The following is a 26,952-nucleotide window of genomic DNA, read 5'->3' on the forward strand; positions in this document are numbered from 1 at the left end:
AGGGGGGAGGGCGATGGAGGGAGGGGGGACGGAGTAGAAGTTCTTCCCCAGGTTGGCGTTGTAGAAGGCCGGTGATGATGTTGAGGAGGAGGGAGGGGGGAAGGAGGTGTGGAAGTGAGGCTGGAACCCAGGCTTGGCGAGCTCGGCGCTGTCCGTCTGGTACGGTCTCATCCCGCCAGCGGTCGCCAGCGCCCCCAGGGGTGGGTACCCGGCCGTCCCGAACGCCCCTGGGTGGGGCAGGTTGGGGTACATGGAGCTGCCGGCGGGTACAGACATGGGTGGCTGTTTCTGCATGAAGCCGGGGCTGGGACTGTTGTTGTCCTGTTGGAAGGACTTCTCCCCCTTCTGCCACGGCTTCTTCTGTTTGAACTTCTTGATTTTCCCAAACTTCCCCTCGTGTGCGGGCCCGCGGCGCTCCCGGTTCTGCCACGGTCGCTTCCCCTGCTGGAACTTACGACCTGCAACATAATCAGAACCTTACGATTCATCTTTTCCACTGTCAGGTCTTAGAAGAGAATAGCTTATTTTTAGCAGTTGTAGACCATTCAAAGATGACTGATATTGATCAATCTGGAATACATACATGTACTTGCCTACACTCCTAAGTTTAGTTTTGTTATGATTCATAAAAGTGATTCAAATCTCTGAGGTAGATGACTAAATTCTATTTGGGATTTTTGGGTCTTAGCAACAGGAAAGAGACATTTTGACAGGAGAATCATTAAGACAGCAAATCTGTGTTTGATGCAGGACTCTAGCCAGCTTGAAATCTTTTTCCGTCAGCCCAGGTTCATGATTGGAACTGGCAGAAGAGTGCTCATAACCTCGGGGAGTCCAGGAACATATCTTGTATTTTCAAGCCTTTAAAAACTCATGGGTTTGAAAGCGTTGTTGGTGGTCCTTCTGATGTTTTTATACATGTTTTTTGCCAATTTTGTCCATCTAGGTTGACGAATTGGTTTTTTAAATTTCCGCCACAACGTTCCTGCAAAAACTGGTGCTGGTTAGAGCCCTTGTTTGACGATAACATGCTACTACCAGTTAGTCTTACCTTTGTCCCCAGACGGGTGTCTGAACCCACGCTGGAATCTGTTGTTGGACGGGAAGTTCTGCCCTCCACCTGCACCTCCGCTAAACCCACCACCGCTGCCGCCCCCACCGTGACCGCCGTCCCGGGACGTCCCTGCACCCCCCCGCTCACCCCACATGTACCCTTCCAGCTTCATCCCACGCTCGGGACGGTCTGATGGGGCAAAAACAACACAGGACTGTCAACAGGACTGCCTTTCAAAAACACAGGACTCTCTCAAAAACACAGAACTGTCTCTCAAAAACACAGGACTATCTCTCAAAAACACAGGACTGTCTCTCAAAAACACAGGACTGTCTCTCAAAAACACAGGACTGTCTCTCAAAAACACAAGACTATCTCCCAAAAACAAAGGACTGTCTCTCAAAAACACAAGACTATCTCCCAAAAACACAGGACCGTCAACAAAGTGCTCAGGCTCCCCTCTTCCCTTTAATTCACAAGAAAAATCATCTACACTTATAAAAGGGAACAGCACATGAGGGTGTGTTTGAAATTCAGCAAACTAGAACTATGTCTCCTGCTGTCTTACTGAGGGATGTAGAAGATGGATACCATCCTTGAGGGTCTAGTTTACTCATTGACACTGTCCTGTAACAGTTAAAAGAATATTCATCAGTGACTGTTTGAAAGGTATCAAACCCTTGGTACGTGTTTGATACCTTTCAAACAGTCACTGTTTGATGGATATTCTATTAACTGTTAAAACTATACGTGACTGATGAACCGCTTCAACGACTGGGTCCTGTATGCTTTAAACTTTGACCTTTCCCCTCACCTTCCACCTTAAACGCCAGCTCCCTACCGTCCCGCCACCTGTACTGGTGCCCCCCCTGGCTCCACTCCTCAGGGGGGTAGTTTGTGGACATACCGTCCTCGGGCACGTCCTCCTCCGCTGTGTCCGTCTCCGACTTGAAGTCCACTTCCTCCGTCTTGACCTGTGGGTCAGTGCCCTGTAGGTCATTGCCCCCAGCCTTGCCTGGTGCAGTCTGGTCCTAAAGGGGACACAGTAAAAACACTGCTTCAATTCTGTCATCTTTAATCCTTATCTAACTAGAAAGGTAACTTTTGCAAAGCAAATGAATAATTTTTCCCTTTACATATTACCTGCTTTGTTCATTCTTACTCAAACACATTCACATATATATGGTGACAGGAGTCTAAATCCTTCCTGCTATAAAATTGCAACATTATGTAACCCAACACAAGGTACCATGGTGACAGACATCTGGTTCTGGTCATTGACCTTTTGTGTTTCGGTAAACATAATCAAACTAGCTTTAACCTCAGTGCTATTAGATACTCAAGACACTACACTGTGTCAGGGAAAAGTCTGTCTGCAAAATTAGTATCTGGTGAAGGAGTTGCACTACCTCTTTGTTCTCCTGGGGGGCGTCTGACTCCTTCTTCTTACTTGCGGAGGCATCCTCATTGTCAGATACGTCCGGGGAGGAAACCATTTCTCGTAGGTCGAAGTCCTGGAGAGGAAGACAGAAGTAATTTCGTGTATTAATTGCATGTTAAATGTTTGCCAACATGCAATTTTGTATAGGTTCCAGACTTGTCAAATATGTATTTTGCAGAAGTATCCTGAATTGCAGAACAGAACTTTGACATTCTGCAATATTGTAGAACACTGAGAAAAAGTATTTCTACCACCGCAAACCGTGACTGGACACCGACCTGGCTATCCTGCTGCTCCTTCTCGTGTTCCGAACTCTTCCGACGACTGCGGTCCAGCTCTGATGACGCGAATGCCATGAGCGCGTCGAAACCACTGCTCAGCTGCGCCTGCCACTTCTTGGTGTTCGGGGAGATGGTGTGCTTCGATTGGTCGTCGTTTTCAGCCACAACCATCGCAGATTCCTTGGGCAGTGACGGGGGCTTCTTCCCTGGGGTCAGGGGTCGTTTGGTCTTTTCTACACCACCGGAACTGTCAAACAAGTAGGACGACAATTACAACACTGCTGTTGAGGTATCTGACAACTTAAGCTATTGAAAAATTAGCCATACAATTCAACTTGTACTACAGTACTACTACTAGCTGTCGATTGTCACGTGTCAATCATAGAATCATCATTTCTTGACATCATGATCTGGTTGCCTAATGTGAAACCAGTTTGTTGAATTCTGGCAAATCTACTACAAAGACACAAACCTCGACTTGTCTTCCGGACTGTCTACTGCACCCTTCTCTTGTGCCTGCACTTTAGCCAGGCTGCTGATGACGGTTTGTCCAGGCGCTGTCCGGGAGGTCACCTCCGCGACCGGGGAATCCCGCGCCGACTCAGGGGACGAGATGGCTGTGATCTCCAGCGGTTGGTTGATGTTGGTGACGATATTGGCGATGGTCATAGGCAGGTCTTCATTTTTACCCTCACTGCTAGCACCTTCCCGGGGTTCAGCATTTTCCTCGGCAACCTTATTTTTCTGACTGGCTGTTGAGGTAGGCGAGCTGAGTACAGGAGGAGCGGCGGACACTGCCGGCTTCTTACTTCCGCCGTCCTGCGCTGCGGGGGACCTCTGCCGTTTTCTCTTCCTCTTCACCTTGGTTTCTGGTGGCGTTGTCGTTGTTGCGTCCGTTTCTACTGGCTTGGAGGCCGTGACACACGTGGTGCTGACAAGGACACTGGGATTGTTCGGAGCGTTCACGCCACAGAAAATCTGAGGACCGACATCCCCGGACGTGCCATTGAAGAGGGGTCTCTTGGCTTGTTCCAGACTGGAATACATCATTGGATTCACCAACCCTTGTCCACCTGCGCCCCCTACCATTTTGACAGCGTACTGCAGGTTCCCAAACCCCATGGCGTTAGGGAGGACGCTTGTGGGAGCACCATCGGACCTCACAAACTGAGCAGCTGATTGGCTGGTGCTAGGTGACCGTTCCCTGGAGACCAGCTTGTCGATGGTGAACGGGGACGTCCCACTGCGGGGGCTGGGGGTGTTTCTCGGATAGCTGCGCGATGAACTCACACTACTGTTACTGTGAGGACGGTCTACCCCCAACACTCCCTGGCCGTCAGAAACGGTCCCTGCCTCAACACTGGGGAAGGGGCTGGAGCTCTTCCTTCCTCTGGCCTTCCCTTTGGGGGACTTACTCTCCTGCTGCCCTACCTCTTTTGGAATGGCACCTTCCTTCTCTGCAGTGTCCAGGCTTGCCAGGGGAATGCTCACCGGCAGTTTCGGGGGGTCGACGCTCTCTAAAGGGATGCTGATTGGCAAGCTGAAGCCCGTGACGGGAGGGCTGACGGGACTGACAGGGGAGATGCGGCCGCCCATGTAGGACGCGGCGCCCTCCACGGGTTGTTTGGCGGCGTCCCCTGGGCCCTGGGAGGGAGGGGAGGGCCGGTCGCCTTCCTTGGGTTCCCTCTGCAGAGCTGGGCCCAGCAAGTCCACACAGCCAGCTAACCGTGGTTCCTGTGGATCAGGCAGAAATACATGTCAGATGACTCAGGGCTACCACTGACAGTGGTATCTGTATCTGTTCCTGTACAGCCGGTATAACCACCCCTCTGTGTAACACACCAGCTGAGTGTGAGTAGCTGAGGAGAGTTGGTACTCAACATAAGACAAATCAAGATGTTAGGACTCAAGTCAACTTCAGTAAAATCTGACATAGTGGTGTGTACTGTTACACTGTACCAAATTTGGTTCAGGTGAAAAGAAAGGGTGTACTGATGCATTTCAGTGTTATCTTAACGGTTTTTGGTTGGCATCACTTTGGTTGGCATCATCTTAACGGCATCACTTTGGCTATAATGTAAAAGAAAATTTTTTTTAAAGAAGTGAATCCATACCTACTGACCCTATTTTTTTCAGGAATGTAAAAAGAAACACCACATGAATTTTCCTGTGGCTTACCTGAGAGAAGTGTTTCCTGAGAGCGAGCTTGGCGGGGGAGTAGCGTCTGTAGTCAGGCAGGGGGCTGCCCTGTCTGGCAGGGTGAGGTGACAGTTGCTTCCCCACCACCCCTCCACTCCGCTCAGGGCTCGGGCTCTCCAAACCTCCTGTGGGAAACATTTCATTTTATTTACCAGGAGATACACACTCAGAGCAGCATGTCGACAGAACGTACTGCACCTGTGCAAAGCCTTGTTTTTTTTGCGGTTTGGGCTGGATTTTTGGTCACCATTGCATTACAATTTTGCCTGTTGCAGACCATATCTTTTCCTAAATAACATTTGGAACTACAAATGGGACGTTAACCTTATATATGCGAATACATTTTGTACTACCAGTCAACCAGTGAAACTTCCCTCACCTGTCATGGGAGAAGTCGGCTTAGAAGTTGCCATAGCAACAGATGCAGTGGTTGACACATCATTGGTCAGTCTCCTGTGTGGACAAAATTCACATCATCTCATGTAAGGACAAGACCTGCTGCACTTCATACTCTACAACCTAAAAACTCAAACTTAACTAGAAAAGACTGCACAGTAAATGCATAATGTTATCCTTCACATGGTGTAGCACAGCAAACTACTGCACTGTTTCATCTTTCATCTTAAACAAATTTATTTGATATGGGGACTGGCCTCTACAACTCTGTCCTGCTCCAAAATGTAACCAAACACCTCAGGGTGTCTGCTACTGCACCAGTTACTATGGTGACAGACATCTGGTCCAGGTCATTAACTTTATTTGCTTGGAGAAGACGAAGAGGAAGAAGAAACAGAGCAAAAACAATAATAAAATCCTTGGTCCTCACTTGATGTCCTGCTCCCCATCTGCAGTCTCCTCCTGACCCTTCCCAGCATGCTCTGCTGAGTCCTTCTCTGACCCGCCCTTCTGCAAGGTCGCGACCTCTGTCTCCAGCTGGTTGGTGAGCTTCTTCAGACGTTTCCGCTCCGCCATGGCCGCCATGATCTCCTGCATCACCGCCTCACGGGTCACACCATTCGGGTCCTGGGGGGTAAGGACACTGACATTCAGGCATTTTCAGAAAAGCAGACAGCGTACCCTCCCAAAACAGTTTTGTTATTGTCTGCCTCAAATCAATAAACCAACAAAAATCTCCCTAAACTAGAAAGGCTGGCATTTGCTCTTGAACAAATGCAGCATATTTACCTCCATCTTCTTCTTCATGCGACTCAAAGCTGACCAAAGTGACATCTAGAGGGAGCATAACTAATACACAACAGACTTATCAGGGTAGTTAACACTGTCAGACTGTAACACAAACACGCAGTCCTGTCTCTGGGACCCATGGGGGAACAGCTAAGTCAATATTTTAGGCAACAAATAAGCATGTTATTAGTGTTAGCTCTATACAGATACAGTACCAGTTTTGGTACAGTATCGGTACTGTGTACACAGCCCTAGCCTGACCTTTTTGTTGTTGTCTGCCTCCAGTTTGTCGATGTCCTGCTGCAGCTGCTGTGCCTTCTGGTGCAGCTCCCTGTTCCGCACAACCTCCTTCTGGGACAGCGTCAGGATGTCAGCTGCTGACTTGATGCCCAGCTGTAAGAAACAGCAATTTACTGTACAGGTACATGTAGATTCTTGTAATTGTTAGATCACCAACTTGTCTTGTTTATACTCATTTTTTCTTTTACCCATTTTGTAATTATGTATGTATTTTGTCATTCTGTGTTACTCTCATTTTATGTTTTTGGGTAGAAGGCGTTACATAAGCAACTATGCTTCTTGCCTAATACTCAATAAATATATGTGAATTGTCACTGACCTCCTGTAGTCTGGTGGACAGCAGCTTCTTGCCTTCCCCCAGCAGCTGTTCAATCTGCTGACTCAGCTGTCCAGCCTTGGCGGTCAGCTGTTCCTGTCGCGCCTGTCAGACAAAAGGTGGATGATTATTTTAATACCTGCACAGCCCCAATTTTACCTGCACTAACCTGCATATCCAGCCCTGAATCCGTAAGTAAACACATATTACTACACAAAGTAAACCATATGTGCTTGGTTCCTACCTTTTCCTGCTGTATTTCTTGCTGTAGTTGCTGCTTGTAGTCAGGCGTCCGCATGTACGCTAGGAACTGGAGGTACTGCATCTTGAATGTTTCTGTGTCAATTAGAAGTAATTCAATTGCATTATTAGCAATGTTTTGGAAGCCTATTCAACTGTTCAATACATTGTCTTTGAGCCCAGACTACATAGAGTACATAAAAATTATGGCAAATTTTTATAAAAGTGACCAGAGTAAGAAAGGGTGGAGTAAGTGGTAATTCTACTCACCTAGCAAACGTTGCAATGCAGGGAACGCCTGCTCCACCATTGGCTGTTGCTGGAGACGGTAAGGGTGTGGCGGCAGCGTGAAGGCAACCGTACGATCGTATGGGCTGGTCGGCCCGCGGTCGTGCTGAGAGCCTTGTGGAGACGTGCTGTTAGACACCGTTTGAGCGTGTAGCAGGTCCAGCGCGTCTGTTTTGCATTTGGCGATCTTTTGTCTCCGTCGTGACTTGTTGGGCGGTTCGGTCGAGTCCTCGGCCTCGTCAGATTTCTTCGGACGCCCCGGCCCACGTTTCGCGGCCTGCCGCTGCTTCTTCTTGCTCGCCTTCTTCCTATCGCCCTCGTCTTCCGGAGGTGAAGGTGGTCTCTGTAACACAGGTCAAAGGTAGAAGGTTACAACACTTGACCTCAAAAGTACCCGAGTATATCATCCCTCTTACAAGAACTGTTAGAGGGATTTTATGAAATACAACCTTTTCATTACCTGCTTCTGCAATATAAAATATTACTCCATGAAGTAGAGAACCTTCTGAAGCAATTTTTGGAAATCTGACTGGTACTATTAATGGTATAAGTCATTTTGAGCCAAAAATTGTTTTTGGTTCCTTTCCCTAAAAATCTGAATTTCAGGTGTCTTCACTGTCAACTGTAACCATAATTTGAAATACTTTTGATTTCATCACCTTGAAGTACTAACAAAGTTACATTTAGCGCTCACTAACAGTTGTAGATTGACCTTGTCAAATCTGTATGGCATGCAATATGTCTTTCCTGACGCAGTGCCACTATCTAATGGGGTTAAACTAGAAGCCATGATGCCGACATACAAACAGAGATACATGAGTGCAACTTGATTTTATGGTTGTTCTTATGTGGAGGCCTCAAATAGAGTATGGTGCAAGAAAATCGCCTCAAATTCTGAGGTGTCACCAAAAATAATTGCACGTCTTTTACAGTATGATGCAACTTTTGGGGACAGTTTCATTGTACTATGTAGATACATGTAGCCCTTTTCTATCAGTATAAAAATTTCACAATGTACATTATAGTAGCCTGTTACCAGGGTTTGATCACAGTTTCTGTGCTGCCCTTTTGGTTACAGGAGCTAGATTTTTAGGCAGAAAAATAAGCAACATAGTCATCCATAAAATCAACTGTGATTGGCCAAACTTCAGGGATCTCTGTCATCAGGCAGTATAACTATAAGCGGAGGTGTTAAGGGGTCCTGAGGGTTCTGCGAAGGCATGACAACTTATTCTGACACGTACCCGTTCTGCCGGCATGCCCACTGACCCCCACATAGCCGGCCCCATCTGAGGAAGAACACATCAAGTCATGTACTACTACACCCCTGGACACACAATGGTACGTGCCCAAATCAGTCAGGTTCGTCTGATTCTAGACTGGTCCATCGCATTCTGGGGGGGTTATGCTCAGTATAACTGAATTGGCCAAAGCCACCTTTCCTCAATGATGCTCTCCAAGGTCACATATAAGTTTTAGTAATGTCATTTCATTTCTGGGGTCAACTTTCCATACCAAGTCTAATAAATCTATGAAACCCATATCAATACAAGCATAGTCACGCTCACATACACAGACATTTGTTTTATTGCTATTAGTCATTTTTGTAAATTGTAATTAGACAATATAACAAATTTATATATGATAATGATAATATACCACAATCTACAAAATAGAAACAAAATAATGAAAGTAAACAATAAACACAGATCAATATGATAGATGTTTGGTCTATGTACAAATACAAGAAGTGATACATTGGCACGAAAAAAAAAGAACAAGAAGAAAAAAAGATCTTTCATTAAAAACAAGGACACTGAATAAGATTCCTTCCATACTTACCACAGCTCGGGTGTAGTTGTGAAAACCCCAGGTGGGAACCTCCATCTGGAAAACATAACGAGAATATTACATGCATTTTAAAATCGTGGCTCAAGCTTATTTTTAGACCATGTCCAATAAGATCAATGTCACTGATGGAAAATAGTTGCTTGTTTCATATTGTAGGCTGGTTCTAGCTATTTATGGGTGGTACCAAAAAATAAAGGGATTCCTCACATAGCTTGTTTACATGTATGACTGCCCTGAAATTGAATTATTGGATGTGTATAAAATTGTGCAGTGATGACAATGAAAAGTCAAAATGACCTTCCATCACACATGTATGGTGATGATACTGTGAATCAACATTTTTTTTACTGTGAACAAATAATTTGCCAACTTTCTTTTTGCTGGACATGCCACCACTGAAAACGTGTACATGTACATTTTTCTCAGACCGCGAACTTTTGCTACTCCAAACAAACATAAAGTGATTTACAGTATAACAGTTTGTTTTACCCTTTCGTGAGGATTCTTGCCCATCGGCTCCGGTTTCTTCCCAGCGATCCACTCCTGCCACTGTCGTCGCGTCGTGGCGCCATAGATGTTCTCCTCGTTCTCCTTGTCGAAGCTGATGTTCTTGGCGGCGCGGAAGTCCTCGCGGCGCGTCGGTGAGCTGCTGCTGCTCCCACTGCTATTGGAGCGCCCGTTCCCGTTCCGCCCACGTTCGAGCTACAACACACAAACACAGACGCCCACGAAGATTAATTCAAACAGCAGCTTCCTTACTCCATCTCTGTACAGACGGTTTCAAATGGAGGTAAACAAAAAGGAAGAGAAACAAAGGAGACAAAAAACTAGTTACAAGAGATGAATATGCTGTGGAATTGTCAGAGAAAATGACTTCATCTTAAAACTAGATCGTGAAATGTAAAAGCTACGGCTGCGTTGACATCCATAAGTTAAAAGAGCAAGAGAAAGCAGGGAAACGTACAACTGGTAAATAGATTGGCCCTTATAAAGGAGAGAATGGTAAAGAAGGCAAGCAAACGTACAGAACACAATCTATCTTAAACTCCAATTTAAAACCCTTTGGATTTAACAGAACGGAACATTTTTTCTTGTCAAGAACAGAAATTTGGTCAACAGTACCAGAAAACCAAAGAGCCAACAGGGGCAGTCTCAAAGGTTCACACAACTTCCTGAGATGAAATCACTTTTGTTTGACTAGAGTTTCAAAATCATACAGAAGTACTCAGAAATCCTTACCTAATACTATCGGTTCAATATCTTCCCTAGGAGATGGAGACTCTTGAAATGTCTTCAAACAAAAGTAAGTTCTTAAAGAAAGAAATGCATACCTTAGAGATAGCCCCAGGGTTGTTGTTATTTTGTAAGGAATCTTAGCACGTTATACTCACCCCCTGAGAATTATTATGAATTTTACTACTGAAGTAGTCTTCCAACTGGAATAAAAACACAAAACACCAAATTACTACAAACTCAAACAAACAGCCTTTTGTCTCCTGTGGTCTGGGCAAACTTGTCTCATCAACAGCGCCTCCTGCTGAAACACGTCATCATTGCAGCAGCAGGTGTCGGTCTTCCTCATCACCAAACATTTTCATCCAGTTCCATCCAGGGTTGACTTCACGACATCACGGCAAGGTTTTCACTGTAACTGCTACTTTTTTGCTCTATGAAAATAGGCTTGAGGTGTCAATCATTGCTTTTAGAATGATTTTCTAGGGCATGTCAAGCCAAATTGGTCAAAAGGAAGGAAATGTTTGTTTTTGGTTGAACCTACTTACATCTGTTTTAGCAATTTAGATTGCCCCTTTAAATTTTTCTTAGTAATACAATCTGAATAGAAGCAATATTCTTTATCTTCTGTAGCTTGCATTAAGGGAAAGAAAGTATTTTAAATTTTGTTTTCCTTTTCTTTTTGTAAGATTTTATCAAAAGGAAAATCACTCAGTCTGGACAATCCAAGCTCTGGAACTGAAGATGACACAAAACACCCAAGGAGACAGAAGGCTCGAGGAGCATAAAAAATCAGGAAATTTGAAAGATTTTGTACGCTTGATTTGGTTGAAATTTTTTTTACAAATTGCTTCCCCCTCCCCACAGAATGAACTACTGTAAGTCTTTCATATATGTATGGCACAGAGACAAGCAACGAAGAAAACAAAGTCTGTAGACCATCTTCCCAAGATCATACATGGAATAACCAAACCTAAGGTGCTCACATATTTTATAATGTTACTTCTTACTACTTGCAAAGCTTTGAGACTCTTTTAACACAAAATGTAAATTTTGCTGTTTTGGTATACTTTCAAAATTTTCCAATCAATACAGTGCAGCATATACATAACAAAATATAATTATGGTATTTCAAAGGTTTATTTTTGAAATTCGACTACCTTTATCCATGAAATGCAGCAGATTTAAAGATTAACAGTAACATTATGATATTATTCCATGTAACACATTTTGGAAGATAGTGTACAACACCAATGGTACAGAGCAGCATATTGTGACATTGACTGCAACTAGAAATGTGCTTATGGGTGAAATTTTTCTTTCAGCAGAGATTCAGGAATAAAACATTGAATGAGCAGCCAAAAAATATGCTATACTAGTCTTAAGTTTTATTTGGCAGACAACTTTTTATTCCTTGGCACTCCCAGGGAGTCTTGTTACCTGACATAATTAGGTGTAGACTATTGTTCTGGTATATGGCTGAAAATTTGCAAATCTAAAATCTAGATCTAAAATCTATTTTGACACTTCCATTTGCAGTCAACCACTTCCAGCAAAGCAAAAATGAGGGATGGAAGAGGACAAAGGTCATATATCCCACAATGCATCATAAAAAATCACATCATGCCTATCATGATGAACCATGGGAATTTCCCATGATGCACCATACTAGAGCTTATTCAACATTTGACTTATGTAAACTTATCTCTTTAAACAAATTTGACAAAGTCTTTGGAAACAATAAAACATACACTTTACTGCTTGAATTCTGTTTTTCATGTTATCTCATTCCTTCTGATGCATATAAGATTGAACCTTTTGTTGACAAGATATTTTTCTTTGCTCACTTAAATTTGGAATGACACTGGGGAATTGTTGGAAAACTTATACATGTATTTCAAGTGTGATATTTGTTAAGCTACCACCACTGGCGTGTTAAGCCAAGAGGCAGTTAAACTGCCAGAACGATTCAAAAATTTTCAAAACCCCAAGTGTCTTTGACAAATTCCAAGTGACCAGTGTTACAAGTCCATCCTTCACAGTCCGTGTTCAGGGGTGGAAATGGAGCTGATACTTACGATTGTTCTGTCGATCACGTGGAGGTAGTACGACACGGGCTTGCCGGTCCACGAAACAGACCCGCGCAGCGGAGACAACTCCGACACCCGCATGATCGTACCTATATCTGTCAAACAACACAAACAACGCATGTGTATTCATACGTAACACAGTAGTTTGACCAATTATTCTCAGAGCTCTCTTACTTGCCTTTCTCTTTTGTTGAAAGGCAAGTTGTTGCCATTATAAATGGTTGATGCCGTATCGCAGAATGGCACACTTCAAGTGTATTAGAATGCTCCGTCAAACACCATGATGTTTTGTGGTGTAGAGGGTTAGGACTGAATAGGATTAAGCATTTTGACCCAGGTCTGCATCTGTGCTTGCACTCCATCTTTTTTCTTCACTAATATCTTTGCTATTTGCCATGTTGCTGCAATACATTTTAACTAAAAAGTGCATTTTATAATATATATGTTTTACATATTTTTCAACCCTGGAGTGGAAACATTCATCAGGACTTACCATTGAGGTTTCTGTCTGTGATACGAAAGTTGAGAGGACAGAAAGCTTTGGAAGAGACGACTTTAGCACCTGTAACAAACAATATGAACTGTAAGTCACCAGTAAGTACATGACACTTCCTGCAATACATACAAAAATGTGAAATGCAAATAAATTGAATCTTTTGAGATTATTTGATCACCTCCTCAGTTATCTTTTGAGGAAAAAAATTACGAATAGATTTCTATTATTTCCCATGATTCTAGCCATTTTTTAAAAGAAATTATGCACTTGGTTAACAAGTCGCTTTCTCTCAAAATGCAGGTTATACAAGAAATGTTGGTTATAAAGAACAATAGTCACAAACTGCGCCCAATGATGGAAGACTGTTTTTTCAGCCTCTGTATAAATTTTCAGTCTCTCACTCCTTTCTACACCTCATTACAAATTCCAAGGAAACACTGCTCACCTTCTTTCATGTTTGCGAATCTTTCCTTGAGTTGGTGGTCCACAGCGGGGCCAAAGGCAAAGTTGTTCACAAACACAATACTGCAACAACAGGGGGGGGGGGGGTTATAATATAATGTATCATGTTGAAGAGTAAGCAAACCTTATGCCTTAGTATAAGACTTTTTATACATCAAACTCGACATGTTGATTTGTTCATATACTAATGTACCGTTTTGTACTATCCACTTGTTTGTATGTTTACCAAGTGACAATACTTTTGTTGTGTCAATAAAAATCATCAACTTATTTTCTTCTGCAGTATCTTAAATTTATTAAAAGGCTTTTAGAAATGGATTTTCCAGAAAGATCTAACTTGTATTTTGACCTATCCATACTTTGAAATACTCAAACAGTACCCACTCACAGATTAGTTCAAACAATCTGAAAGGCTACAAAGTTACAAGGCTGTCATTCTATCACTGTCTCCACTCTCTTCCCACCCCCATGCCGCCCACAGAAATACTTTCCTAGAAACAGTTTTACAAGTGAAACACAGGAATGAGTGGGCTTCTCCTCTAACAAGTACATCTTGGAAACATTTCCCATAGTGACTGCACTTTCTTCTAGGAATATGGAAGTATCCTAATGGATTCTTTTATGACAGAACTCTTGATTGAAAATGATTAGAATATACATTTTGTTGGATTGTTAGAAGAGTTGTTCCAGGACCAAGCTGCCTGAAAGTGATCGAGCTTAGGCCTAGAAACAAAAATGTTTCAGTCTTGAAAAAATTAGGGTCAGTAGGTAGGGATTATCTTTTTTTACTAGACTTTGGAAACCTCTAGTGATTGAGCTTATACAATACGTTTTAGCAAACTAAGTAAAACTTGCATGAGGACACTTATATTTATAATGTCAATGTTGGAAAACCAATTGTACAATGTTTTATCACTCAGGTGTCAGATCATGGAGAGAGAAAAGGTCAATCAGCTAGAAAAAATTCATGTCCCTTACAGGAGTCAACCAAAAAAAGGGCTAGGGTCATCAGTTTTTAGGGTCGGTCGGGAAACAGGAAACACAACATTTTTTCCCTAGGCCTTACAGCCTATCCAATATCCATACATGTAATATAACTTGTCCTCTAAATGTAATCCAAGGCTGGTCTTGAGGGATATGATCATGATTTGAAGCCCCCTACCTCAACAGGCTATGAATACATTCATTCCCCATAAACAAAACTCATCTGATTTTATGTTCTTTTCTTACCTAGTATTGGCAATTTTATCTTTGAATGTTGGAGTCAGGAAATCCCCCTTCTCCAACTGTGTAGTAAAAAGACAGTAGTTCAGAACATTAGTACATATTTGGTATGGCTGACAACACGAAATGTAAAGGCTAAAATGCCCCCCAAAATACATGTACGTATACTCTCATAATAACAGATTATACCATGACAAACAGAAGGATACCTTTTGAAATGATCTGTAAAAGTTCACTGTACGTCTAGCAACAGGTTCTAAGAACACATAGACACATAACCATAAATGTGTCCATGTGACCATAATGATGATAAAAAAACATTAGAAGATATCTTTCTCTCTCATTGTTTTTAAACTTGTTTCCACCTGTATATTAGGTTATGTTAGCATTATGCTTGGCTTAAAGCATGCCAAAGATCTGAGGAAAAATTATCTATTAGTAACTCGACAAACTGAAAAAAATTAAAAAGTAGCAGACTCACCTTGTATTCCCCATAGGTCTTTCCATACCACTTCATCCACTTCTTGAAATTCACATCCATTCTCTGCACAAAGGACAGAAGAACATGGGAAATTAAAACAAAACTTCAGCAAATGCAGTACTGAAGAGAAATGCTAGGGGGCATCCAAACCTTGAGCAATCTGACAGAAACAAGAACCACAGAATAGTTCCGTGCTCACCTGAGAGTATATGGCAGGGACGTCAGACTTCTCCACACCGTAACAGAACCGACATGGCGTGGACGCTGCCACCTGCAGAACCACCTGTCCAACACCTGCAAAACAAGTATGAAACACCTGTATTACACCTGTCTAACACCTGGAAACATGTTATGAAACACGCCTGTCTTACACCTTACAGCTAACAGTTTAACTGCTCTTTCCCAATTTTCACAATCTGGGCAGCTTCTTGAGCACAGAGATTAGGTCTTGTTATATTTCCAATAAATACAGTTCGTACAATACAAATACAAACATGCACTTGCTCATTTAGTGCCATGTCAGTTCAAAAAGTGGTGGTTTTGACATACCATGTACTGTGTACATATCATATCCTAATACTTAACCATACTGTTGGTCTAAAAAGAACTGCTGTCCAGTAAAATTTGATTGTTTATGCTTGATTAGGGTTAGGGTAAATTGCTTATATAGTACTGTTTTTAGTTGCAAGGCCTTACTTGCAAAGTTTGGCATAATTGGCTTGTAACAATGCATCCAAGGTACTAACTACATGTACCACATTGACACCCCATCCCTGTCCTTGGTGCTGACTATCTATCACACGGAATGTTGTTTTCCTCCTTACCACTGCCCAGGTCCATGAAAGTGTCATCCTCTGTGATCGTGATCTCATCTGTCATCTGAGCAATCAGGTCAAACGAAGTCTCTCCATACACCTGGGGGCAGAAATGTCGTTTTGTTACCAGATGTGATTCTGTCAATACACGCAGAGTTGGTATTGCTGGTAATCTCCAAGCAGATCATACGGTGGCAAGGCAGTATCCATTGGCCAGAGGAGTGTCCATTAGCCACCGAAGATCTGCCTGCAGTCGAAACGTCAAAGGCTATTAACACCTAGTTGTTGCCTACTCAGAATGTGTTTGCCAAGTAGTTTATTGCCCTAACCACCGGGCAAGGCTATTGTCCTCCTTGTGGGGCTGCATGGTTGACCGTTACAGGAAGTCTGTCTATGGGTCACAACACCAACTGTTATACATGTATTGGGCAGTTTAAACAATGGATCCAGAGGAGAAGGTTCACCTTGTGTTTTGTAATGTCTGGCATGGGGTTTTAAATTTTAACCATAAGTATCCATTTCCATGTTTCAGAAAGCATCACAGTGCCAGCATACAGAATTGTATCTGATTCAGTTAGGGGGGGAACTCCCACTGAGATGTGCGCGGGTGACTGAATTTGTCCCAGATTCAAGCTATAAACCGCTTGTAAAAACCTTAGCGTGGCCAGTTTTTCAATTGCTGTTAATAGGGGCACAAGGAGGGGCAGCAACACCATTTTTGAAAGGAAGTGCTCCTCCCTGTGCGAGTGCAGGCAGATCTTCGGTGGCTAATGGACACTCCTCTGGCCAATGGATACTGCCTTGCCACCGTATGATCTGCTTGGAGATTAATTGCTGGTTCCTCTCTGTGCATAATTTTCTCATCTTTATATTTTCCTCTTCCTTGTCTTTGCACTTATCTACCTAGAATAAAACGTTGTACAATCAGTTTCCAACACTGACATTGAAAATATAAGTGTCCTCATACAAATTTCACTTTGTTAAACTGTATTGTATTTGAATAAGTTGGATCACTAGAGATCAACTTAAGTCTAATAGAAAAAAGAAGGAAAAAAAGATCGTCCCTGCCTACTGACCCCAATTTTTTTCAGGAGTGAAACAGGAACCCACCGCACTTATCGAAAAGAGTAGGGGACCTTCCCGGCGTGAGTGGTTCAAACCATACAGTCTGGTCTCTGGTCTCACATCTTGAAGAGGTGATAGTCACCTGTTATGTCAACCCTTCCACAAATGTGGTAAATTTTCATAAATAAATACATTGATATGCAAATTCAATCCTGATTTTAATCCTGATTTCATTGTATTATGTTCTACCTTGGTTCTACGTTATAAGATGTTAAGGTTACAAAATTGTTTCTCTTAATATATGTTATTTAAGTTACCTTGATTTTGTATTCGATTTGTAACCTGCGTTATTTGATACCTTTGTTAATCTTGAGTTCATTTTGTTAATGAATTTTGTGTGGGGTTTTCTCCCCAGGAACCTTTGAAAATCGCCATCAGGCGACATGTGTTCTCCTGGTTAAATAAACAAACAAACAAACAAACCTACCTCAGGAGAAAAGGGCTCGTAGTTGTTGAGCTTGTCGGGGTTGTCGATGGAGTGGTTGTAGACCTGTGTGAGGATGTGTCGCAGCAGGCCGCGGGACGGGCGTGTCTGCAGCTGCGCCGGCCGCGTGGTGCCACGCACCTGGTTACCACGGAAACACTTGGCGTGAACAGTGACGAAACGAACGGGGATTAAAAATAAATCAAAACAAAAACAACAAACAATCCAACCTTCTTTTACATGCAACCAAATCAAACTTATGTATAACCTTGTTTTAAAATGTTATTCATTTTCATATCTTGCTTTGGCAATTATCATTTTCAACATGCTTTGAAATTATTAATGTATTAATTAACATTTAAAATCAATAGTGTAAACATTAAACATAAATACAAATCTTTTCAATACATAATATACTGTAATATGAACTTTCGAGTATATGAGTCACAATTTAGATTAACGCGAAATTTGGAATCAGCTCAGTCTAGTTACAAATTTTTTATTTCATTTTTCTTGTAAAATGTAAATGATATCTAGTAACAAGATAGCAGGTCTTCATGCAAAGGGTCAGCTCCCTTCTTGTATTAGTGTGAATTTGTAGTTTAATTTCATGAAGAAAATAATCATGCACCAATTCAAATCCTTGGTTTCCTCACCATTCTATGTACAAATCTAGCCAGAGGCAAACGTGAAAACAGAGGGTTGGAAAGAAAACTTGAATATAATATTTTCAACTCCCTGAAACTGTACACACATGTAGCTAGGACTTTCCCCCACCCTCTGTTTTCAACGTTGTTGACCTTTTAACTTTCAGCATTATCTTTTGTTAATCCGCAGGGCTCGAAATACTGGGTGCATGTGTACCTTAGTGCACCCAAATTTGGAGCTACAGTGCACTCAATTTTTCCTAGGTTTCCTTAATGTATGTAAAAGATGTCAAATGTACCTCATCTGAGTGTCAGAAAAATAATCAAACCATTGTTATTATAGTACTTTTCTTTATGAAACATTAGTTTTTCCTGACATTCTACTTACTTTAAGGTGCACCCAAAAATTTTTGTGCACCCTATTTTTTAGGTTGGGTGCACCAGTGCACCTATTCCAAAAAAAGAATTTCGAGCCCTGATCTGAGAACAGACAAATCGGCCTAAGCTCCAACTGTTAAAGTTTAAGGAAATGTTTCTGGAATAGTTTTGCTAACCAGCTGCAGTGTGGCGTCAATGGCACGGTTGTACTTGTCACAGATGGTCTTCATGCTCTCGTAACTCTTGGTGTCGTAGTCCAGAAGCACGTTGTTCTCCATCGCGAGCTTCAGCTCGGGAAAGTCCTCGCACACCCATCTAACACAGGACAGATGGACATAGGGAAATGTTTGTGTCTTTACTTTAGAATGGTATTTGACTATTTTCAAAACTTATTCCAGTAATATCTATTTGTACAGTGTAATGCAACGATTATGTATTCATTGCATGAACAAAATGGCTGAAAGTGAAACCACTGTATTACCAGTAATATATGGACAGGCCATAGAATTTACCTATCAGTGTCAAACAGTTACTGTATATTTCTCTGTGTAATGGGGCAAATCGTAATGTTGTAAAATATTTCACCATTAACAGTATCATGTGGAAAGGGCTGTATCAGTGTATACATAAAATTTTCAAAGATTTTCAGGTCTAAGTATGGCAGATTAGGTACTGGTATAGCCTACGAGTACTACCGGTATTATAGGTACAGTTAACTGCACCACTCTTTACTGTAAACCCTTCCGCATTACCATCTCTCCCTCCTTTATCATTCCACTCCCTCCCTCCATCAGTGTAACTTGCTAATTTTCTTACTCCCTTTTCTAGGAAAACCCCTGCTTTATCTGTACCTAACTATCCTGCTCCTGGAAACCTGCCTATAGCCCACACGTCTGGAATACACAATTCCGAGAACCTTGTTAATGATGCACTTGTCCTACTGAAAAGCAGGTGGGCGGATTTTCCAAAAAGTCCGAGTTGAAAGTGAAGTACAGAGTACTAATTATGCCTAGTTTGCAGACACTCGATTGTGTGTGGGTGTTACTACTACTACTATACAGGAGTGGGAGAGAGAAAACTTACAGAGAGAAAACGTATAACTGGCTTTTCAAAGAAATGACTTCTCATTATCTTAACTGTGTTGTGTTGACAGCCACTCCACGGAGTAGGGCGAGTCCAATGGTGTTAGTTCTTAGTCCTTTTGTTGACGTTGACGTTGACGCTCCTTCCTGGCCATCCTTTTTGCCTCCACGGCGGCAACTCTCTCGCTTTCAAAGGTTGAGACAGCCGTGTAGGACATCTGCCTCCAGGCACTGCGGTTGTGGCAGAGGGCTTGGAAGTTTGAGGGGTCAATGTGACCTTTCTTTAAGTAATGTTTAAGTGTGTCTTTGTACCGTTTTCTCTGTCCCCCCCTTGCACGGGTCCCTTGCTCCAGTTGACCGTAAAGAATCTGCTTGGGGAGCCGATTGTCTGGCATTCGTACACAGTGGCCAGACCAACGTAGCTGACTGCGCATGACGAGGGCCTCAATACTCCAAGAGCCGGCTTCAGCTAGCACGCTGGTGTTGGTGCGATAGTCAGTCCAGGAAATGTTCAGAATACGCCGCAGCGAGCGTTGGTGGAACTGTTCCAAGGTCTTAAGATGCCTTCGGTAGGTGACCCAGGCCTCACAACCATAGAGGAGGGTTGGAAGAATTGCGGCTTTATACACCTGCAGCTTTGTTACCGTCTTAAGGCTTGCATTGTCAAAGACCCGTTCCCTTAAGTTACCATAGGCTGCACAGGCACAACCTAGCCTGTGTGAGATTTCGTCGTCAATGTTTCCCTTGTGGTTAAGAATGCTGCCAAGATAACTAAAGTGCTTGACACACTCAAGGCGTACTCCATCCAGGTAGAAGCTTACTGCTGGCGGTTGTTGACCCGGAGCTGGCTGGATCATGACTTTGGTCTTTGACTTATTTGTAGTCAAGCCAAGAAGTTTGTATGCAGAATTGAAAAGATCAAGTGTATCTTGTAAATGTTGAGCCTGGTGGGCTACAAGTTTACAGTCATCAGCATACTGAAGGTCGTGGGCAACAACTCTCTGGACTTTGGTGACAGCATTGAGGCGTCTTAGGTTGAAAATACTGCCATCATAGCGGTACCTGATTGTTACTCCAGGTGGAAGACGGTCTTTAATCAGTATCAAGACAGCCAGCAGGTATATGTCAAAGATTGTTGGTGCCAGTATACACCCTTGCTTTACACCAGTCTTGATTGTGAATGATTCAGTCTCAGAGCCATTGCAAAGCACCTTGGCTGTCATTTGGTCATGTAATAGTCGCAGTATTGTTATGAACTTGTCTGGGCAGCCAAACCGCTTCAGTATCTTCCAGAGGGCCTCGCGATTCAAAGAATCAAAAGCCTTAGTAAGATCGATAAAGGGCCATGAAGAGTGGTTGTCGCTGTCTGTACATTTTTCTGATCTGCCTAGCTGAGAAGATCATGTCGATAGTTCCTCTGGATGGTCTGAAACCAGACTGGGTTTCAGGCAGAATTTCCTCACTCAGGGGAAGGAGTCGATTCAAGAGCATTCTGGCCAAGATTTTACCAGCCGATGACAGAAGGGCAATCCCACGATAGTTCCCACAATCTGATCTGTCCCCTTTTTTTGTAGAGAACAGTTATTACTGCGTTCTTAAGATCGTCTGGTAGAGTTTCCTCATCCCAGATTCGCAAGAGTATGCTGTGAAGTCGTGTTGTGAGGTCGGGTCCACCACACTTGTAGACTTCAGCAGGAATGCTGTCGGGCCCACTTGCTTTGTTGTTGTTCATCTGCTTGATCGCCTTTTCAACTTCCTGGAGAGAAGGTGGTTCTGCAAGTCCTTTTTAAGGGGGTACACTGGAATCAGCAAAATCGTTGACTGATTAACGGTGGACTCTCGATTGAGAAGTTTTTCAAAGTGTTCTTTCCACCTGGCTTTGATGCTGGCTTCATCTTTGTGCAGGATGCTGCCATCTTCAGATTTGAGTGGGGCTAAACAAGACTTGGTCGGGCCATACAGCGCTTTCGTGGCTTGGAAAAAGTTGCGCATGTCATGCCGATCAGCAAAGGCTTGAAGTTCTTGTGCTTTTGCCTCCCACCAGGTGTTCTTCATATCCCGTACACGGGTTTGAACCTCAGCTTTCAGAAGGGTAAAACGTTTGTGCTTTTCAATATTGTGGTAGTCGTCTTGCCAACATACAAAAGCTTGGCGTTTCCTGTCAATCAAGTCTTTAATCTCACTGTCATTTTCATCGAACCAATCTTCGCTCACACGTTTGTGGAGACCAATAGTGCTCTTGCACGTTTGAAGTAGAACGTTTTTGAGTTTTGCCCATTGTTCATCCACAGTTCCCTGGTGGGTAGGTTCAAGCTGACTCAGGCGACTGTGTAGATCGGACTGGAACATTTCCCTTTCTGACGGTAGTAGTAGTTTGTGAGTGTTGAACTTTCTTCTTGTTATTTTGGGACCTTTTCGCACTCTTTTCTTCAATGAAATATTCATAGTAGAGCGGACTAGGCGATGGTCAGTCCAGCATTCATCAGCGCCCCGCATTGTGCGAGTGATCCTCACATCATGTCGATCTTTCGATCTTACAATTACATAATCCAGAAGGTGCCAGTGCTTAGACCTAGGATGACACCAGGTAGTTTTGTATTTGTTCTTAAGACGGAAAAGAGTATTGGTGATTACAAGTTCATATCGTGTGCACAGAGACAGGAGAAGTAAGCCATTTGAGTTGGCGTTTCCTACCCCGTTCTTGCCGATGGTGCCATTCCAGTGTGCAGCATCGCGGCCGACTCGTGCGTTGAAATCCCCCAAGAGAATGATTTTATCAGTCGTTGGGATTGACTTGAGTATATTTTCGAGATCTTCGTAGAATTTTTCTTTGATTTTATCTTCTGCAGTCAAGGTTGGAGCATAGCAGCTAATCACTGTTGCATTTTGTCGGTTGCTGAGTTTTAGACGAAGAGTCATGAGTCTTTCGTTTACTCCAGTTGGAATTTCCTCGAGGTCTTTCAGAAGGGAATTCCTTATAGCAAAACCGACCCCATGAATCCGTCTGTCCTCCTGTGGAAGGCCTTTCCAAAAGAAAGTAAACCCCCCCGCACCTTCATTATCTTAACTACATTGTATATGAATCATGATGTATGATCAACTTGTCAAAGTCGCTCAAAATTTTTATATTCACATTGAATAAGTTGAAGAAAAGCCCAGACCCCAAAGACAGGAATTACTAGTATATTTAAAGTACGAAATTTGGGGCAGGTGCATTTTTGTCCAACATACAGCTGCATTTACATGTAAATCAAGCTGTTTTTCCAGTCCAGATTAATGACTGGCAGGTGTACATGTGCATATGTACAAAGACTGAAAGAGTACATGTATCAAACAAACACATTGTTGGTTTCAGCCTGATTACTTATTTTACTATCCTGGAGATAATTCATTTTGACAATGTTTTGTTTAGAATAGGGCAACCTTTTAAATTTGAAAAAAGAAAAAGATCCATCCAGCTTTTCAAATACCCACCTGTAACATGCCATTTGCAGAAAAAAACTTCTGGATTGCCAGCAAAAATATAGGCAACTTCAACTTGTGTTACAGTGCCACATGGATAACTGATTGGGTATTTACAGAAATTTTTCCAAAATTTGCCAGAAAAATATCTGAAAATTTGTACCTGGTACTGAAATTTTTCCAAAGTTTGCTAGAAAAGCATCTGAAAACCCGGAAACAGGAAACTTGCAGCTAGTAATATACAGACCATGTAACAGGAAGAAAAGGATTTCAATATGCCTGTTCACTTGTATGAATTGGAACGTGAGTTAGTTCCGGACATGAAAGCCACGTGTCACACAAACGTACCACACACCAATATGGCTCATTAATGACGCCAATTACGCCCCGTTCACCTGTGCCGAGCACACGTGGCCGGCTAACACGTACATTTATTTACGTCATACGGCCCATCCTCGGCGTGTGTAGTACAACACTTCACGTCTCCAGCCCCACGTGGCCGCCCAACCAAGCACCATAAAGGAAACCCCCGTCAAACCTCCCGCACGTCATTCAGACCAGTACGTCACGCGGGCGTGTGGAGGGGGTCAAAGGTCAGGGCGGGAAGGAAAGCCCGCCCAAGGGCGTCATAAAGGTGTACGTGTAGCACAACCACGTGTAGGGATTGAACAATGGACTTCAGTCTGAAACCATACCCGAGATCTGGGATCTTTCACACGAGACTTCCTTGACTTCTTCATTTGTTTACAAACAACATCCCAAGCAACCCAACAGTTAACATCATTGGGGTGTTTGAACAATGAAGTCACTCTAAAAACAGACCTAGTTTTCAGAGCATGCACTTCCTGCTCATACATGTAGGTACAGGACAGGGTAAAAATCACTACATTATTTCCTGCAAGGTTTAAAACTAAAAAGGAATACTACAATATTATAAAATACCAAAAGTCGCGACCAAAAACAGTTACATTTTTCAAACAAAGCCACAAACACATTCAAATACTTGACTAGAATGCACATGTATGTACATGTATGTACTAGTCAATCAGATATTTTGCTTGGCAACAATATCAATGTTTTCTATGGATAAGAGTATCAAAAACAACCTTTAAAGGACATTTCCGGACCTTTGAATCATCACAACGTCAACAGCTGAATAGTGACATTTGAGCATCTAGTACAGTCACACCTTACATAAATGATCTCCCAGCAACTAGCTAATGTTTGCAGACAATCTTTAGAGTTGAAATCTCAACAATCCCCGACCTTTCCGAATTGACATCAAATGTTGTTATATAAACCTTATATGTGATTATATAAACTTTATAATAAGTCTGGCTGAAAATGTGATAGTTGACGTATAGTGGTCTCCTAGAAACAAGGTATTATACTTATATAATAAATTCATATGCAACCCACATGGCTAGACTATAGATTGCCCAAGGCAAAACATGCGAGTAATGTTACATTTTCATTGAAATGCATAAAACCTTTTATAGAAACCTTTCAACTGCCTTTTAGACACAAACCCTGACACAACCTACAACATTTAAAAAGGTAACGTTCACAAAACAAAGGCACGGAAAATTCAGTGTGATATTTGACTGCAAATGTGAAACAACACAGATTACAATGGGTACAAAAAACACAGTTCTTGCAGCTTGGAAAGGTAACGTTCACGAAACAATGGCACGGAAAATTCAGGGTGATATTTGACTGCAAATGTGAAACAACGCGACTCAGAATGGGTCGAAATAACACAGTTCTCTCAGCTTGTGAAGGCATGCTTCTCACATTATTCTGCAAAAGGGCACTAGAGGTTGGATGTGTACGTGCGAACGTGACTGCCAACAATAAAGAAACACCCCCGAAGCACATCAGTGAGACTTCAATGTCATTAACCATTCCTCCTCCGACAAATGACCTTGGGGGAAGAGGGCGAGATGACTCAGAGGGCACGGGCGGTGGTTAATGAAAGAAGAACGTCTGCATCTTGATTACTGTAATTCCTCCTTTCTTTATGGTACTTTTACGCTCACGGTTCTCATGGTCACTTCTGTACCATGAACTTATCATTACCGTTAACAAATTGTTCCTCAACGGTCTTTTTCCCTGCACCTGTCACCACTGTGAACGTGAACATGTGCACTTTTCTCAGACCGTGAAATTTGGCTACTGAGTGAACATAAAGAGAATTACAGTATTTGGAACCAATAACTGAGACTCATGCAGACATATTACATGTTTTAACTACTGGGTGGAGAAAGATGGACAGTCTTATTGAGGTCCTGTGTGGGTGGATGTCTCAAGCCTGCTACAGTCCTACAATGTTGCAATGTCTTATAGGATTGAGTTTGTGATACATCAGATTTAACAAGAGCCTATACGCTTTTCTTCAAAGAAGAACTGCTTGTTAGGGGCCGGAAGGCTCGCTAGCTCACAAAATGATAATTTCTCACTAATTAAGTAGAAGATTGTAGGCGTTGATTGAAAGAACTTTCTGCACAGATTTGGGGAGGTTTTGATCAACCAGTTAATGACAGAAAGGCAGAAACACTGTGAAGCCCTGAAAAATTACTCTGATTCCAGTCCTACTTGACTCTTTCCAAATTCCTACTGTAAAAAGCTTCCAGGAATGGTGATAAAATAACGTAAGAATCTTAGTAAGATTCCATCTAAAGGACTGAAATTCTCTGTATCCAACAGGCCCATGACAACAGTCAGTTCAGCTCTAGACTTGTCGTCTTCTGGGACACAAAACACTTGTACACTGGTATGTACCCTACACCAAGTTGGAAAATACCATTCCCAAAGAAGGCATGTAAGTGTCAAGGACTTTCTTACATTCCAGACCTGACTCCATACAAGGTGAAAACCTGTCAAGAGACACAGCACTGAACTGTAGTAGAGGAACTCCCTGTGGTAATAATGTCATTTCTACTTTTAACTGAAATCTACAGATCTCCAAGTAATTCTAGTAATCTAGAATCCCCTTCTGCTGGCTCTGATGTCGTTGATAAAATCTCACACCATCCCATTAGGCCAGTGATTATCGTGTGACAAAGGACCAAAGAGGATTTCCTGTCCAACCTAAACACTACTGCAATACAGTGTTTGTATGTCCTGGCAAATTTACAACAAGCTAATGCCTGCGAAACTATTACGCTGTGTTATGCTGAAGTGCAGTTATACCGGCTATACAGATACAGATGGCTTCACTTGTTCAAATTGTTACACAACAGTACAACAGAGTAATCAATAAGAATTTCAAGCGAATGTTAAATCAATAATGTTGTCTCACCTCAATCTATTGATTCGGTTGATATCTTTGGCCTCTCAGCTTTAGGCTTTGTCTTTCATTTCACAGATTCATGCGCTACTTTATTAATTTCACAAAATTGTATAGAAATCATAAATAGCTGTGGGCCAATTTTTTTCAGCTGTGAGGTGCAAACTTGTATTTACCTCAATGAATATGGGAATTAATTTTAATACCACCGAGGAATAAAAACATGGAAGAAACAGTATGACAAAACAAGAGTAACTGTCATTGATTGATTGATCATCAATGAAAGCATGATTGATTGATCTGTCTGAATATGATGAGTGTTGAAAACAACACTGTACCATATGAATGACTAATTATTGTATAACAATAAGATACAGGTGGTTGCTTAGATATCCCATTCTTCTTCCATTAACACAAAATGACTTCCTTTGTTATATTTAAGATTCAAAAATTTCAGTGTATTATTGATACGGCAACATGATGGCAAGGTCAAAATATGGTATTGTTGTAATTGCCTCAAACGACTTTTGTTCCATATACCTGTACCCGGTTTTACGACTTTTATGATATATTGCTATTTTTTTAGTTC

General features: G+C 42.3%; 1 protein-coding gene across 1 annotated transcript in view; it reads right to left on the reverse strand.

The window, feature by feature from the left end:
- Window positions 1–3: 3 nt before the first annotated feature.
- Window positions 4–26,952, reverse strand: part of LOC109486044 (histone-lysine N-methyltransferase, H3 lysine-79 specific-like) — a gene marked incomplete at its 3' end in the record, with an annotated part of 28,083 nt that continues 1,134 nt past the window's right edge. Inside the window, exons 3-28 of the mRNA XM_019789737.1 lie at window positions 18,707–18,845; window positions 17,509–17,664; window positions 15,966–16,056; window positions 15,341–15,435; window positions 15,142–15,204; window positions 14,667–14,722; window positions 13,420–13,499; window positions 12,972–13,040; window positions 12,467–12,573; window positions 10,547–10,591; window positions 9,645–9,857; window positions 9,147–9,191; window positions 8,549–8,593; window positions 7,287–7,647; window positions 7,021–7,112; window positions 6,780–6,881; window positions 6,422–6,553; window positions 5,802–5,998; window positions 5,355–5,428; window positions 4,955–5,100; window positions 3,249–4,510; window positions 2,774–3,023; window positions 2,464–2,568; window positions 1,869–2,085; window positions 1,052–1,243; window positions 4–458 (exon numbers count right to left, since the gene is read on the reverse strand). Of these exons, the coding sequence (XP_019645296.1) occupies window positions 4–458; window positions 1,052–1,243; window positions 1,869–2,085; window positions 2,464–2,568; window positions 2,774–3,023; window positions 3,249–4,510; window positions 4,955–5,100; window positions 5,355–5,428; window positions 5,802–5,998; window positions 6,422–6,553; window positions 6,780–6,881; window positions 7,021–7,112; window positions 7,287–7,647; window positions 8,549–8,593; window positions 9,147–9,191; window positions 9,645–9,857; window positions 10,547–10,591; window positions 12,467–12,573; window positions 12,972–13,040; window positions 13,420–13,499; window positions 14,667–14,722; window positions 15,142–15,204; window positions 15,341–15,435; window positions 15,966–16,056; window positions 17,509–17,664; window positions 18,707–18,845 (4,789 nt within the window). The remainder of the gene's footprint in view (window positions 459–1,051; window positions 1,244–1,868; window positions 2,086–2,463; window positions 2,569–2,773; window positions 3,024–3,248; window positions 4,511–4,954; window positions 5,101–5,354; window positions 5,429–5,801; window positions 5,999–6,421; window positions 6,554–6,779; window positions 6,882–7,020; window positions 7,113–7,286; window positions 7,648–8,548; window positions 8,594–9,146; window positions 9,192–9,644; window positions 9,858–10,546; window positions 10,592–12,466; window positions 12,574–12,971; window positions 13,041–13,419; window positions 13,500–14,666; window positions 14,723–15,141; window positions 15,205–15,340; window positions 15,436–15,965; window positions 16,057–17,508; window positions 17,665–18,706; window positions 18,846–26,952) is intronic.

Source organism: Branchiostoma belcheri, unplaced genomic scaffold, assembly GCF_001625305.1.
Source record: "Branchiostoma belcheri isolate BF01 breed outbred unplaced genomic scaffold, Haploidv18h27 scaffold8, whole genome shotgun sequence".
NCBI classification, from domain to species: domain Eukaryota; kingdom Metazoa; phylum Chordata; class Leptocardii; order Amphioxiformes; family Branchiostomatidae; genus Branchiostoma; species Branchiostoma belcheri.